This window comes from Panicum virgatum, chromosome 8N (genome assembly GCF_016808335.1).
Source record: "Panicum virgatum strain AP13 chromosome 8N, P.virgatum_v5, whole genome shotgun sequence".
In the NCBI taxonomy this organism is placed as follows: Eukaryota; Viridiplantae; Streptophyta; class Magnoliopsida; order Poales; family Poaceae; genus Panicum; species Panicum virgatum.
Window position 1 is genome coordinate 4305325 of NC_053152.1, and position 13230 is coordinate 4318554.

Here is a 13230-nt window from a genome sequence, read left to right on the forward strand (position 1 = left end):
CATAGAGTGAGGATTGTCTCTGGAAACTTGCCATTGGATTCGATCCCTTGCTATTGCTAGGCAGTCAATCACCATCTTCCTCCCTGAATCACCCTGCGTTCCTCAACTCAAGGCAGCCACCAGATTCATGGCCAACTACGGCGGCTCTCCCCCCCTGATCACCTAAGGTTGGAATTAGAACTCTCCAGGTGCTCTTCCCTTCTACAGTTACCGACGACACAGGCCAACCATAATCCTCGCCATCGGCCTTCAAGCTACCACCTCTTCTTGGCCTTGGTGCTTGCGTCCGTAGAGCAGTCGCCGAGTCAGGTACCGACAACGACCGCGTCGCGCCCGGGTCGGTCCACCATCAGATACGGTTCCACACGAACGGCGCCAGTCCGGCCGTCGCCCAACTCGGGCCGTCGCCCAACTCGCCAGCCTCAGGTCTGTTTCCAAGACCGTTATTTGAGAAATTTTTCATGCATAGGCTCTGCCTCTTCACCACCGATTTATTTCAATCTAGTTATTTAAAGTACCAAACTGCAAGTTGCGTCGTGCGTTCATGCAGGATCTCAGCATCGGTATGACAAGCAGAGGACCAACTTTTTAGCATCTACTTTTGTACAATATAAGAATGTAGAAGCAGAAAACATTTTTCTGCAAGAACTGTAGATATTCTATTTTATGGCCTAACCGTGCTGATATTTAATTTGTTCTAATTTTGTTACAGTTAAAAAAAAACTTGCTAGCTGCCATTCATGGCGGGAGTCTTGGATTCTTTGGCATCCTACGTCCAGAACATGCTTACGGAGATGGCAAGGGATGAGGTGCATATGCTGCTTGGGGTCTCTGGAGAGATTGAAAAAATGGACATCAAGCTCAAGGACCTCAAGAACTTCCTCATGGATGCTGACAGGAGGAGCATCACCAACCAGAGTGTGCAGGCATGGGTTCTCGAGCTTAGAGGGGCCATGTATGATGCCACCAACATCCTTGACATATGTCAGCTCAAGGCCATGGAGCGGGGTCTAAGCCATGATGCAGGATGCTTCAACCCGCTGTTGTTCTGCATGCGGAATCCCATCCACGCCCACAAGATTGGCAGCCGAATCAAGAACCTTAACCAGAGGTTAGAAGATATCAAGAAACGTAGCTTGGAGTTCAACTTCATCAACCTCAATTCATATGAGGACCGTAGCAGGAGGGTGGCATCCTCCCGTCCTGGTAGCCGTGAGACATCTAGTGAGGTTGATGAGTCAAGTTTGGTCGGTGAGAATATTGAGGAGGACACAAAAAATTTGGTGGAGATTCTAACAACGGCAGAGCTATCAAAATGCGAGAACAACAACATTTTGGTTTTTGCTATTGTGGGAGTTGGCGGTATTGGTAAAACCACCTTGGCCAAAAAGATATTCAATAATGACATTGTCCGACAAGAATTTACAAAGAAAATATGGTTGAGTGTGAACCGGGATTTCAGTGAGACTGAGCTGCTGAGAAGGGCTATCATTGAAGCTGGGGGTGACCACCAATCTGCTGGAAATACGAGAGGCGCTCTTGAGCGAGCTCTTAAGGAAGCCTTGAATGGGCAGAAGATTTTATTGGTGATGGATGATGTTTGGGAGCATCAAGCATGGGAGGATGTGCTCCAAACTCCCTTGGTCAGTGCTGCACTAGCTCATGGCAGCCGTGTCCTCATCACCACAAGACATGACATGGTCGCAAGAGGGATGCTGGCAACAAAGCCCTACCACTATGTCAATAAACTTAATCCTGAAGATGCATGGTTGTTGCTCAAGAAGAAGGTTCGTAACTCATAAATGAAAAAAACATTATCTTTTAGTTCACTCATCATACAGCTGCATCACACTAATGTACGATGATTCTTAGCTGCACTGATATTAACAGCAGGTGCTAGATCCCTTGTGACCGCATTACTTTTTGTCTGTTGCACATATCGATTTCTACATCAGTAATGTCAAAGATTTAGGTGGTTATCATAGATTAATTTCGTAATGCCAAAGGTGGATAATTATTTTTTAGTGTTATATCCTAGGGTGAAGTTATATCTGATTTACTTTTAGGGAATTAAAACATAGACTAGTATTTTTTCTCCACTGCATCCATCTCCACCATAACAACAATATCTTGTTCCTTATCTCTATCTATTCTGCTGTACAAATTAATTAGGGGATTACTTCAGGCTGATAAAGATATGTTATGATGCTATTGTTAATGATGATTAGATCCTGCCGAATGAATGAATGGATGAATATTTATTTTTTAGAATGGTTGGGAGTTACTTATGAGGGTTCACTTGAAGCATCTATTAGGCTCCTTTGAAACCTCTATGTGAAGCCACCTAGGATCCGGCCATCAATCGGACAACTATAAGGAAATTTTAGAAATCTCACAAAAATCAGAAACATCCGGCCATCAATCGGACAACTATAATTATAATGGTGATGGGATCTGTGATCTTTTCTAATAAATTACGCACCTCTACCATTACAAAAATTGACTAAAGTAACCCCCTAACCTTCATGTAAATTAACTACCTATTCCATTATAAAATAATGCAAATAACCCCCTAAATTTGCATATAAATTTTCCAACTATGTCATTATTAAGAGTTAAAGTAACCTTAAATCTGAATCTAAATTGTATAATTATAACAAAGTATTAAAGTGCACTAATACAAAATTCTAAAATACTATTTCTATTATTATTATTATAATTTTTATGTAATTATGTGTCAGTATGTATTCATGTATCAACTCAAAAAAATGGTTAAATTAAATATATATATATATATATCAAATACATATGAAGGTGTAATGCAAAATGAAATATATTCCAACTAGATAATGATAAATATTTTTTTAGGATATGTGTTAGAATATTTAATAGACGAAAGAGGGTGTGGAAATATATAATTATAATTATTAGCTATAAATTTTGCGAAAGGCCGGGCGGCCAGTTGGCTAGCCCGGTCCGGTAGCGTCGCGCCCTAATAGGTCCTGTGTTCGATTCTCATCAGAAGCGAATTTCCGGCTGTTGGGGTAAAAAAACCCCTCGCTGTGCTCGCCACGAGGCTTGGCCCTCTCGGGCATGGGCCAGGGTTCGGTGGTTTTCTCTACCCAGGTAAGCCGGTGTGGCTTCCTCTTAATGAAAAAACGGTGGGGCCGTTTCCTCCACCGGGTAGAGTTTTTATTATTATTATTAGCTATAAATTTTTTTTTATATAAATTCTAATTAGCCCGTGTAGGAGAAGAGGTTGATATATATGCTAGTCTAGAACAAATCAGTGCTACTTGCTACTCTATGAAAAGAAGTGCTTGGGCTTATGTCTCTTAATCACCTGGTCTACAAAAGTACTATTAAGTATTTTAAAATAGGGGTAGTACCCATCAGTCACGTCTTAGCTAATTTGAGACTTCCTCCGCCGCTAAAATATGATGTTTAGGTCAAATAAATTAGTTTTATTTTTAGATAATTAGTTTGTCCGAAATACATTTAAGGATGGAGGTATTATATTATTGTTCACTAATCTTGTAATTATACTTCAATTCGATTGATGCTAGTCAATAATAGTTCTACTTTTGAACTCATATATTATATTTTCATCAAAGACTTGATATACTGGGAATCATGAGTGACGATACAGTTTTGTGGATAGGCTTTTTCGTAATAGCGAAATATAGTTTGCAAACATATAGCAATATACCAAACACTGGCGGATAGTGACATGGACGGAATTTTTAGTAATACGTTTCCTAGCCCGTAGTACATCTAACAATGCCACATAGTAATAGCTATGTGGTGCCATATGATCAAGACACATTATTCATTGGAATAATTAACTGCCACCAAGTTATCTACCATGTTAAATATGTACTTTTGACATAATTAACTGACTTCTACAAGTGTATGGTAAAAACTATGTTATTTTTCCCTTGGAATGAATGTCCTTACCATTTTTTTACTTGTTAACATCTATCTGTACACACAGTCGTAAACTCAGGCTCCATTTGTATTTACTTTGTGATGAAGGAAAATATCATGACGCTCTGCCATAAGTGATATTTTACAAACTACTAATTGGCCTAGCTACTGTGCAGGTAGTTGGAAACGGAAATGATGAAGACCAGATTGAACTGCTCAAGGATATTGGAATGGAAATTATAACAAAATGTGATTATTTACCACTTGCTGTGAAAGTAATGGGAGGTCTCTTACGTCAAAAAACAGCAAGGAGACGGGAGTGGGAAAATGTCCTAAATGACTCGATATGGTCAGTATCCCAAATGCCTGAAGAGCTCAACTATGCAATATATCTTAGCTATGAAGATTTAAGTTCTAGTTTGAAGCCTTGCTTTCTTCACTACTCACTCCTTCCCAAGAGCAGAGGGTTCTTCGCTTATGAGATCATTGGCATGTGGATTAGTGAAGGATTTGTTCATGGAACATCACGTGACTTGGAGGAAATAGGAAAAGAGTACTACGATGAGTTGATACAGAGGAACCTTATTGAGCCTGATATAAGCTATGCTGAAAAAGTAGTTTGCAATATGCATGATGTTGTCCGCTCTGAAGTGCATCTAGGCCGATAGATGTAATGGTAAGTTTCGGTGATTAATGACAACCGTATGCGACTAACGTATGTTTTGAAGGAAAAATTAGTGATTGAGTTAGTCCCATATGAAATGTGAAAAGAGACCCCTCAATTCGGAACAATCATGCGAGCCAAGGACTCAATTTCAAAGATTAAGGACCTTTCTAGTCTCAAGTGTCACAAGGAGATGAAGGACACTTGATTTAGATAGGGTTTATAGTTTTTAGTTCTTGACCGTACTATTAAGAGGGGTTCATGAGTTAGTAGCTTGATCAAACTTGAGTTGGCCTTAGAAATCTTGCACACTCGCTCAAAAACAGCTCAAGATAGTCAATAGAAGTTAACACAACACTTGGAAGAAGAAACAATCGAAGTAACATTGAAATCCAAGCCAATTCAGCTAAAAACCAGGAAAAACAGCAGCACCGGTTGAACCGGTGCCCTAGCGTCGGAGCATCCGATGCTTGCCGGAAGGACCGATGCCCTGTCGGTCTATCTTCTCTGGATAAAGGCTGAAATCAAGTATAGCACCGGTTGAACCGATGGTCAGAAAAGTAAGCACCGGTGCAATGAAAGTTCTTTGTTCCAGAGAGCATGTTTTGGTGGATTTCTACTTCTCTTCCGCACCGGTTGAACCGACGCTTCGGAATCAAAGCACCGGTGCATTGAGCGTCCTATGTTCCAGAGAGCTTGTTTGGATTGATCAGTAAAACTCTTCAGCACCGGTTGAACCGACGCACCTACGGAGCATGCACCGGTGCATTGAAGCAAGCCTGGACACTGTGTCAGGACCCCAACGGCTACAATTTGGGCACAGAGAGACCGGTTGAACCGACGCCCCAAAACTGACACCCATCGGTTCTTCCGGTGCTCACGGTTTTTCTGCAGTGGACTTCCAACGGCTATGTAACCACTTCCACTCTATAAAAGGGCACCCCATGGCTCATTTCAGTCGCCTTTGACACCCTGAATACTTGAGGCCACCCTTGAGAAGAAGAGAAAGTGCTTTGAGCAAACAAGAGAAGATCTAGCATTTAGTTTGTGCTTCAACCTTGAAGAATCCATCCTTTGCAAGTGTAGCAAGTGTGCTTGAGCTAGGGCCAACTGAGTGTAGGTCAAGTGAAGGCTTAGGAGCTTGTTACTCTTGGTGTTTGACGGCACCTAGCCGGTCTTGGTGATCGGGAGGTTCTTGGTGAGCTCTTGGTGTTTGTGGGAGCCCCAAGACAAGAAGATTGTATACGGTGTGAAGCTCGCCGTTCCGGAGATGGAGAAAGAGCATTCTTAGTGATCACTTGCTTCTTGGTGGAGCAAGGGAGCTACACCCTTGTGTGGGTGCTCCAACGTGGATTAGGGGGGAGCGTCAACTCCTCGATACCACGGGAAAAAATCCGGTTGTCTCGTGTCCTTTACTTTTACTTCAAGCATTTAAATCCTTTTGTTACTTTTCTTGCTTGTAGTTTGACTAGGACAACTTGCTTGGTAGAGTGAGCTTTATCTTAGGATTTGATCTTGCTAGTGTGCATCCATCTAGGCAATATGAACATGATAGTGTGTTTACCTACCTAAGGACCCTTTGCTAGCGTGCTCTAGTAATTAGGTTTCGAATTTATAGATTGGGCAATACTAGTTTAGGTTAAGGACTGATTAGAAATTCGAAAAAGTCCCAATTCAACCCCCCCTTCTTGGGCCACGATCCTTTCAATTGGTATCAGAGCTAGGGCTCTATTTGTAGGCTTCAAATCCTAGAGAATGGCCGGGGGAAGTGGTGGTCCACCCAAGCTCGATGGGAGAAACTATGCTTATTGGAAAGCTCGCATGGCGGGTTATCTTGAGGCTATAAATCCCATCGCTTGGGCGGTCACGGAAAAACCTATTGTTGGTCCGTGGAATGAGGATCAAGTCAAATATGGTGCTAGAGCGAAGAATGCTTTATTTGATGCTCTTAGTGAGGAGATCTTTGCTCGTGTTCATAGCAAGAAGACCTCTCATGAAATTTGGGAAGCACTTGAAGCTATCTATGTTGGTTCTAAAAAGCTTCGTGAAGAAAAATATCAAGTGCTTAAGGAAAAACTTAATGAATTCAAAATGCTTCCAAATGAGTTGGTTGAACAAATGTTTGCTCGGTTAAATGTGCTTATTGAAGACATTAATGCTCTTGAAATTTCTCCTTTGTCTAACAGTGACATCATACGGAAGATCCTACATTGTCTACACAAGCCCAAGTACAACATCGTCACCTCATTGCTCTATGAGAAGGATCTTGAAACGCTTGAAGTGAGTGATGTTGTTGGGAAGATTCGGTCTCATGAGATGTTCCTCTTGGGAGAAGTTGATCCACCGCAAGACAAGAGAGATCTTGCACTCAAAGCAAAGGGTGATCACAAGTCCAAGAAAAAGAACAAGTGCAAAGTTCCATCACCAAGCTCAAGCGAAGATGAAGCTAATGAAGATTCAAGTGATGAAGATGGTGATGTTGAGCTAGCACTTCTCATGAGAAAGACCTCCAAGATGATGTCAAGGTTGAACAAGAGAGGGTACAACTATGACCCTAAGAAAAACAAGTTTCGTACCCGGAAGAGCAAAGACAATGTCAAGAAAGTTTGTTACAATTGTGGCAAATATGGTCATCTCTCATATGATTGTCCGGAGCCTTCAAAGCTCAACAAGAAACAAGAAGATGGTGACAATCAATACAAGACTTCAAAGAAAAATCATGAGAAGAAGGACCACAAGAAGAAAGGGTCTTTCACAAGAAAAGAAAAGGTCAAGGCTTTCCTTGGAGAATGGATCACGGATGGTGAATCCTCAAATGATGACTCAAGTGATGAAGAATCAAATAAAAAGATTGTGGGGATTGCCATGCATAATGATGAAGATGATGGTGATGAGGCACCTCTACCTCCACCACCCATGTGTTTCATGGCAAGAGGTAACTCCAAGGTAAGTGATAATGATGACTCCTCTAGTGATGAAAGTGAACATTGCTTATCTCCTATTGAAGTGCAAAACATCCTAGAAGAGTACCAACAAGTGATCAAGAAGTACAAATCAAAATGTAAAGTTCTTGAAAATGAATATGCCAAGCTTAAGGCCTCAAATAATGAGTTAATTGTTAGGCACAATGAGATAATAGAAACTCATGATACAAGCATTGTTCCTAGCAAACAACTTAGAGAGGAGCATGACAAGCTACTTGTTAAGCATGATGAATTAAATGTTAAATATGAGGAAGTAGTTGTGCTTAACAAGTCACTTACTTCATGCAACAAAAAGCTTAAGCTTGATTATGCTAATTTAAATATGAAGTATCAAGAACTTGACCTTGCCTTTGATGCTTTGGATGAAGAACTAAAAGAAACTCAAACAAAAGTCATCAAAGTCAATATAGCTACTTCTTGTGATGATCTTGTGAAGTTGCCTCACCCTACTACTTGTCATCATGCTTCTCCTTCTTGTTCAAAGACTAACCATGATAGGGAGAAACAACTTGAGGAAGAACTTGAAAGCATGAGCAAATGCATGTTCAATGTGACAAGAGGAGAATACTTGCATAAAGAAATTCTCTTCCACAATGCAAGGCACTATGGGACAAATGGACTTGGATCATTTCCCAACCCTCCGGAAAATTGTCCCAAGTCGCCGGAGCTCATGGCATGTTTCAACAAGGAAGTTGGCTCTTATTGTCAACATTGTCAAGTCACCGGGCATCACACAAGGGAGTGTCCAATTCCTACACGTCCACCTCCTACCTTGCCTCCTAATTACAAGTCTCAATTCAATGAAAATCATTTCTTGTTAAGCAAACTTAAAAGTGGCAAGGTTAAGGCAAAGTTTATTGGCACTCAAATTAAGGGAAAGCTACCACGCCAACTATGGGTTCCTAAAGCTTTAGTAACTCATGTCAAAGGACCCAAACTTGCATGGGTTCCCAAACCTCAAAAGTGATTCACTTGTGTGTAGGTGAACTACAAAGCCGGTGGCAAGCATTGGGTGCTTGATAGCGGATGTACACAACACATGACCGGCTATGTAAAGATGTTCACCTCACTAGATGAAGATGTGGGCGATTGTGAACATGTCACCTTTGGTGACAACTCAAAAGGAAAAGTGGTAGGTTTGGGTAAGGTAGCCATAACCAAGGATCTCTCTATCTCTAATGTGTTGCTTGTTGAGTCGGTTAGTTTCAATTTGTTATCTATTGCTCAACTTTGTGATTTAGGACTAATATGCACCTTTAGTGATAGTGAGGTTGTAGTGACAAGCAAGGAGGACAAGAGCTTAATATTCAAAGGATTTCGACATGGTAACATCTACCTTGTTGACTTCTCATCTAATGATGCAAGCTTGGCAACATGTCTCTTCTCCAAAAACTCCATGGGTTGGCTTTGGCATCGCCGAATTGCTCATATTGGCATGAGTCAACTCAAGAAGGCCTTCAAACGAGGTATGGTGGTTGGTATTAAAGATGTTACATTTGACAAAAACAAATTGTGTAGTGCTTGTCAAGCCGGGAAGCAATTTGCATCATCACATCCCATGAAAGCTTATTTGTCAACATCAAGAAGCTTGGAGCTACTACACATGGATCTCTTTGGGCCAACCACCTACAAAAGTCTTGGCGGTAATCTCTATTGTCTTGTAATTGTTGATGATTATTCTAGATATACTTGGACTTTCTTTTTAGAGGACAAAAGCAAGACTATGGGGATCTTCAAGATTTTTGTCAAGCAAGCTCAAAATGAATTTGAGTCAAGTGTTGTGAAGGTCCGGAGTGACAATGGCACGGAGTTTAGAAACACTCAAGTAGAAGAGCTTTGCAACGACTTGGGGATGAAACATGAGTTTTCATCAACATACACACCCCAACAAAATGGAGTGGTGGAGAGGAAGAACAAGACATTGATCACTCTTGCAAGAGCAATGTTGGATGACTATGGCATCTCACAAAGATTTTGGGCGGAAGCCATCAACACCGCATGCCATGCGTCCAACCGAGTTTATCTTCACCGCTTCTTGGGAAAGACACCCTATGAGCTTCTCATTGGGAGGAAGCCCAACATCTCCTACTTCCGGGTGTTTGGTTGCAAGTGCTACATCTTCAAGAAAAGGAAGCACCTAGGCAAGTTTGAAAGTAGATGTGATGTTGGCTTTCTTATTGGTTATTCATCAAACTCCAAAGCATATCGAGTATTCAATAGTGCTACAAGCAAAATTGAAGAAACTTGTGATGTGGAGTTTGATGAGACTAATGGCTCCCAAGGGGAAGTTTTCTCTTGTGATGATGTAGGTGATGAACCACTTCGAAAAGTCATGAAGAACATCGCTATTGGGCAAGTCAAGCCAAAGGAGGAAGTAGAAGAGCTACAAGCCTCATCCACTCAAGTGGAAGTCACTTCCAAGGATGACTCAAAGGATGAAGACAAGTCTACATCATCACATCACCATGATGAGTCATCCGATGAAGAAGATGATGCCTCAACCTCCTTTCCAAGATGCCCAAGATGAACAAGTGGTTGAAGAACAACTTCCATTTGATGACATGCACATCACAAGTGAACAAGTCCAAGCTCAAGATCAAGATGATGAATCACTAGAAGAATCAACGTCTCAAGCACAAGAGAGGCATACAAGAACTTCAAGGAATCATCCCATTGACTTGGTCATGGGTAACCCCTCTAGTGGAGTAAGAACTCGTAGACGTCAATATGCCTCTTTTTGTGAACATTACTCGTTTGTTTCTTGCCTGGAACCCACAAATATAGATGAAGCTCTTGAGGACCCGGATTGGGTGATGGCCATGCAAGAAGAGCTCAACAACTTCACCCGCAATGAAGTTTGGGTTCTTGAAGAACGTCCTCAAGACAAGAATATCATTGGTACTAAGTGGGGTCTTCCGCAACAAACAAGATGAGCATGGTGTAGTGATTCGCAACAAGGCAAGACTTGTGGCAAAGGGTTTTGCACAAGTTGAAGGGTTGGACTTTGGTGAAACTTTTGCCCCCGTTGCAAGACTTGAAGCCATTCGTATCCTTTTAGCGTACGCTTCACATCATAACATGAAACTCTTTCAAATGGATGTGAAGAGTGCGTTCTTAAATGGCTTGATTAATGAGTTGGTGTTTGTTGAACAACCTCCCGGGTTTGAGGGACCCTAGATATCCTAATCATGTTTATAGGTTGCACAAGGCGCTCTACGGGCTCAAGCAAGCGCCAAGGGCTTGGTATGAACGCCTTCGTGACTTCCTCATCAACAAGGGCTTCAAGATCGGGAGGGTGGATACAACTCTATTCACAAAAATCATCAATGAAGAGCTATTTGTATGTCAAATTTATGTTGATGATATCATTTTTGGTTCAACTAACCCCACTCTTGCAAAGATTTTGGAGAAATAATGGCTAGGGAATTTGAGATGTCCATGATCGGTGAGCTCAATTTCTTCCTTGGGTTTCAAATCAAGCAATTGAAGGAAGGGACATTCATCCATCAAGAAAAGTATACAAAGGATATTCTCAAGAAATTCAAGATGGATGATTGCAAGCCGATCAAGACTCCAATGCCAACTAATGGACATCTTGACTTGGATGAGGGAGGTAAATCGGTTGACCAAACTCTCTATCGTTCTATGATTGGGTCACTTCTTTACCTAACCGCATCTAGGCCTGATATCATGTTTAGCGTATGCATGTGTGCCCGCTTTCAAGCTAATCCTAAGGAAATCACACATTAGTGCCGTTAAGAGGATCCTTAGATATCTCAAGCATACGCCGAGCATAGGCTTGTGGTACCCCAAAGGCGCTAGTTTTACACTTTTGGGATACTCGGATTCGGACTTTGCCGGATGCCGTGTGGATCGCAAGAGTACATCAGGTGGGTGCCACTTGCTAGGGCGTTCTTTAGTCTCATGGTCGTCAAGAAACAAAATTCCGTGGCCTTGTCAACCGCGGAGGCGGAATATATTGCCGCCGGGGCTTGTTGTGCTCAAATCCTCTACTTGAAGCAAAGCCTCTTGGACTATGGTGTAGTATTAGATAGGATCCCGCTCCTTTGTGATAACGAGAGTGCCGTTAAAATTGCTAATAACCCGGTTCAACACTCTCGCACCAAGCACATAGATATTCGCCATCACTTTCTTAGAGATCATGTGGCAAGGAATGATATACTACTTTGTGGTGTTCGTTCCGAAGATCAATTGGCGGATATCTTCACCAAACCTCTAGATGAGAGCAACCTTTTGTAGGTTGCGAAGTGAGCTTAACGTTTTAGATGCTTCTAACGTCATATAATTGCCTTGTCATATAGATGCATTTCATTTGTACATGTGCTAGGGGCTTGTCTAACCTTGTCAAGATAGTGATGAACATGGGTCTTGCATGAGCCGGTGGTCTTGGTTTCGCTCATGGCATGAAGAATGGTTCATCATGAAGAAGCTTGACGAGGGTTCAAACTTGACAAGATAGTTTCAAATTTTGCAATGCATGTGCTTGTCATATAGAATGCATCCATGTTTAATTTCTCGCTTTGCATTGGCTTTGCATCACGTTAGTAGCATCACAAGGGAGCAAATCACACTTCGAGAAAGATATTCATGCGAAATATGATATATCATCTCCACAAGAGTGATAAGATCAATATTGTGCTTTCATGCCTATTGAGTCACGTCCTATCGAACTTAAAGTTTCAATCTCTAAGTTCATAGGCAAAGTGGCTCATACATTTGGTTTTTGAGTTTTAAACCTCGCTTGGATCTTAATTTGCCTAAGTTTATATAAAAGCTTGCGAGCACTTAGTATGAGTGTTTGAGGGGTGAGGTTGTCTCTCGAAAATGGTCCAAATTGAGTGTTTAAGGCCTTGGTTTTGAAAAATTTGGATCAAAAGTAGAGTTTGTAGTTCAGCAGAAATCTTCCTTAACCACCGGTTCAACCGACGCCTGGTTTTTCTCTGCATCGGTTTCAACCGGTGCTTAAAGTCTTCGTGGCTCGGTTTTCTGCATCGCCTCTGGAACAACCTCCGACCATTACACCAATGGCCACCGGTGCTTCCGATGGTTGGCGGATGAACCGACGCCTAAGCATCGGTTTCAACCGGTGCTACTGCGTGGAGTAAATGGCCCTTGCATAGCCTCTGGACCTTACTCCTGCAGATGCACCGACGCCAGTCGGATGTTCCGGTGCCCTCAGTGGCGATATCTTCCGGTGCCCCTTTTGACCACGTTTCAATCTCGTCCAGATCCGGTCCAATTTACACCGGTGGATACACCGATGCCTTTTTTACCGAACCCATCGGACCTTCCGGTGCTTTAGGGTTGGCGGGCCCGCACGTCCTGGTTTCTCTTAACCGTTCCGCGGGCCCCGCGAGTAGTCTCACGCGCACCTCCCTTCTTCTCGCGAACACGCCGCACGTGCCCTCGCTCCCGCCGCCCACGCGCTCCCCACTCGCCGCCGCTGCTCCACACGCTCAGCCCCTGCGCCAACCGCCACGCGCCTAGCTCCTCCGTCGCCCGCGCCCTCGCCCGCGCCTCGCCCGCTCTCCTGCGCCCTACGCCGCCTGCTTCACGCCATAGCCGCACCTGTGCACATGCACCGCCCCGCACCGCGCGCCGCAGCCTCACCACGTGCAGCGCCGCGCTTCGCAG

General features: G+C 42.8%; 1 protein-coding gene across 1 annotated transcript; it reads left to right on the forward strand.

Annotated features, from left to right (window-relative positions):
• Positions 1–396: 396 nt before the first annotated feature.
• Positions 397–4610, forward strand: LOC120686103 (putative disease resistance protein RGA4). The gene is made up of 3 exons (XM_039968257.1): positions 397–426; positions 713–1787; positions 4104–4610. Exons 2-3 carry the CDS (start codon positions 741–743, stop codon positions 4593–4595), a joined length of 1539 nt encoding a protein of 512 aa, XP_039824191.1. The 5' UTR covers positions 397–426; positions 713–740; the 3' UTR covers positions 4596–4610.
• Positions 4611–13230: the final 8620 nt, after the last annotated feature.

What these genes read in the sequence shown, in the direction of transcription:
- LOC120686103 (XM_039968257.1), top strand. Translation starts at nt 741, where the DNA reads ATGGCGGGAGTCTTGGATTCTTTGGCATCCTACGTCCAGAACATGCTT. An exon ending in GGTTGTTGCTCAAGAAGAAG is followed by an intron (nt 1,788 to 4,103) that starts GTTCGTAACTCA and finishes GCTACTGTGCAG; the next exon opens with GTAGTTGGAAACGGAAATGA.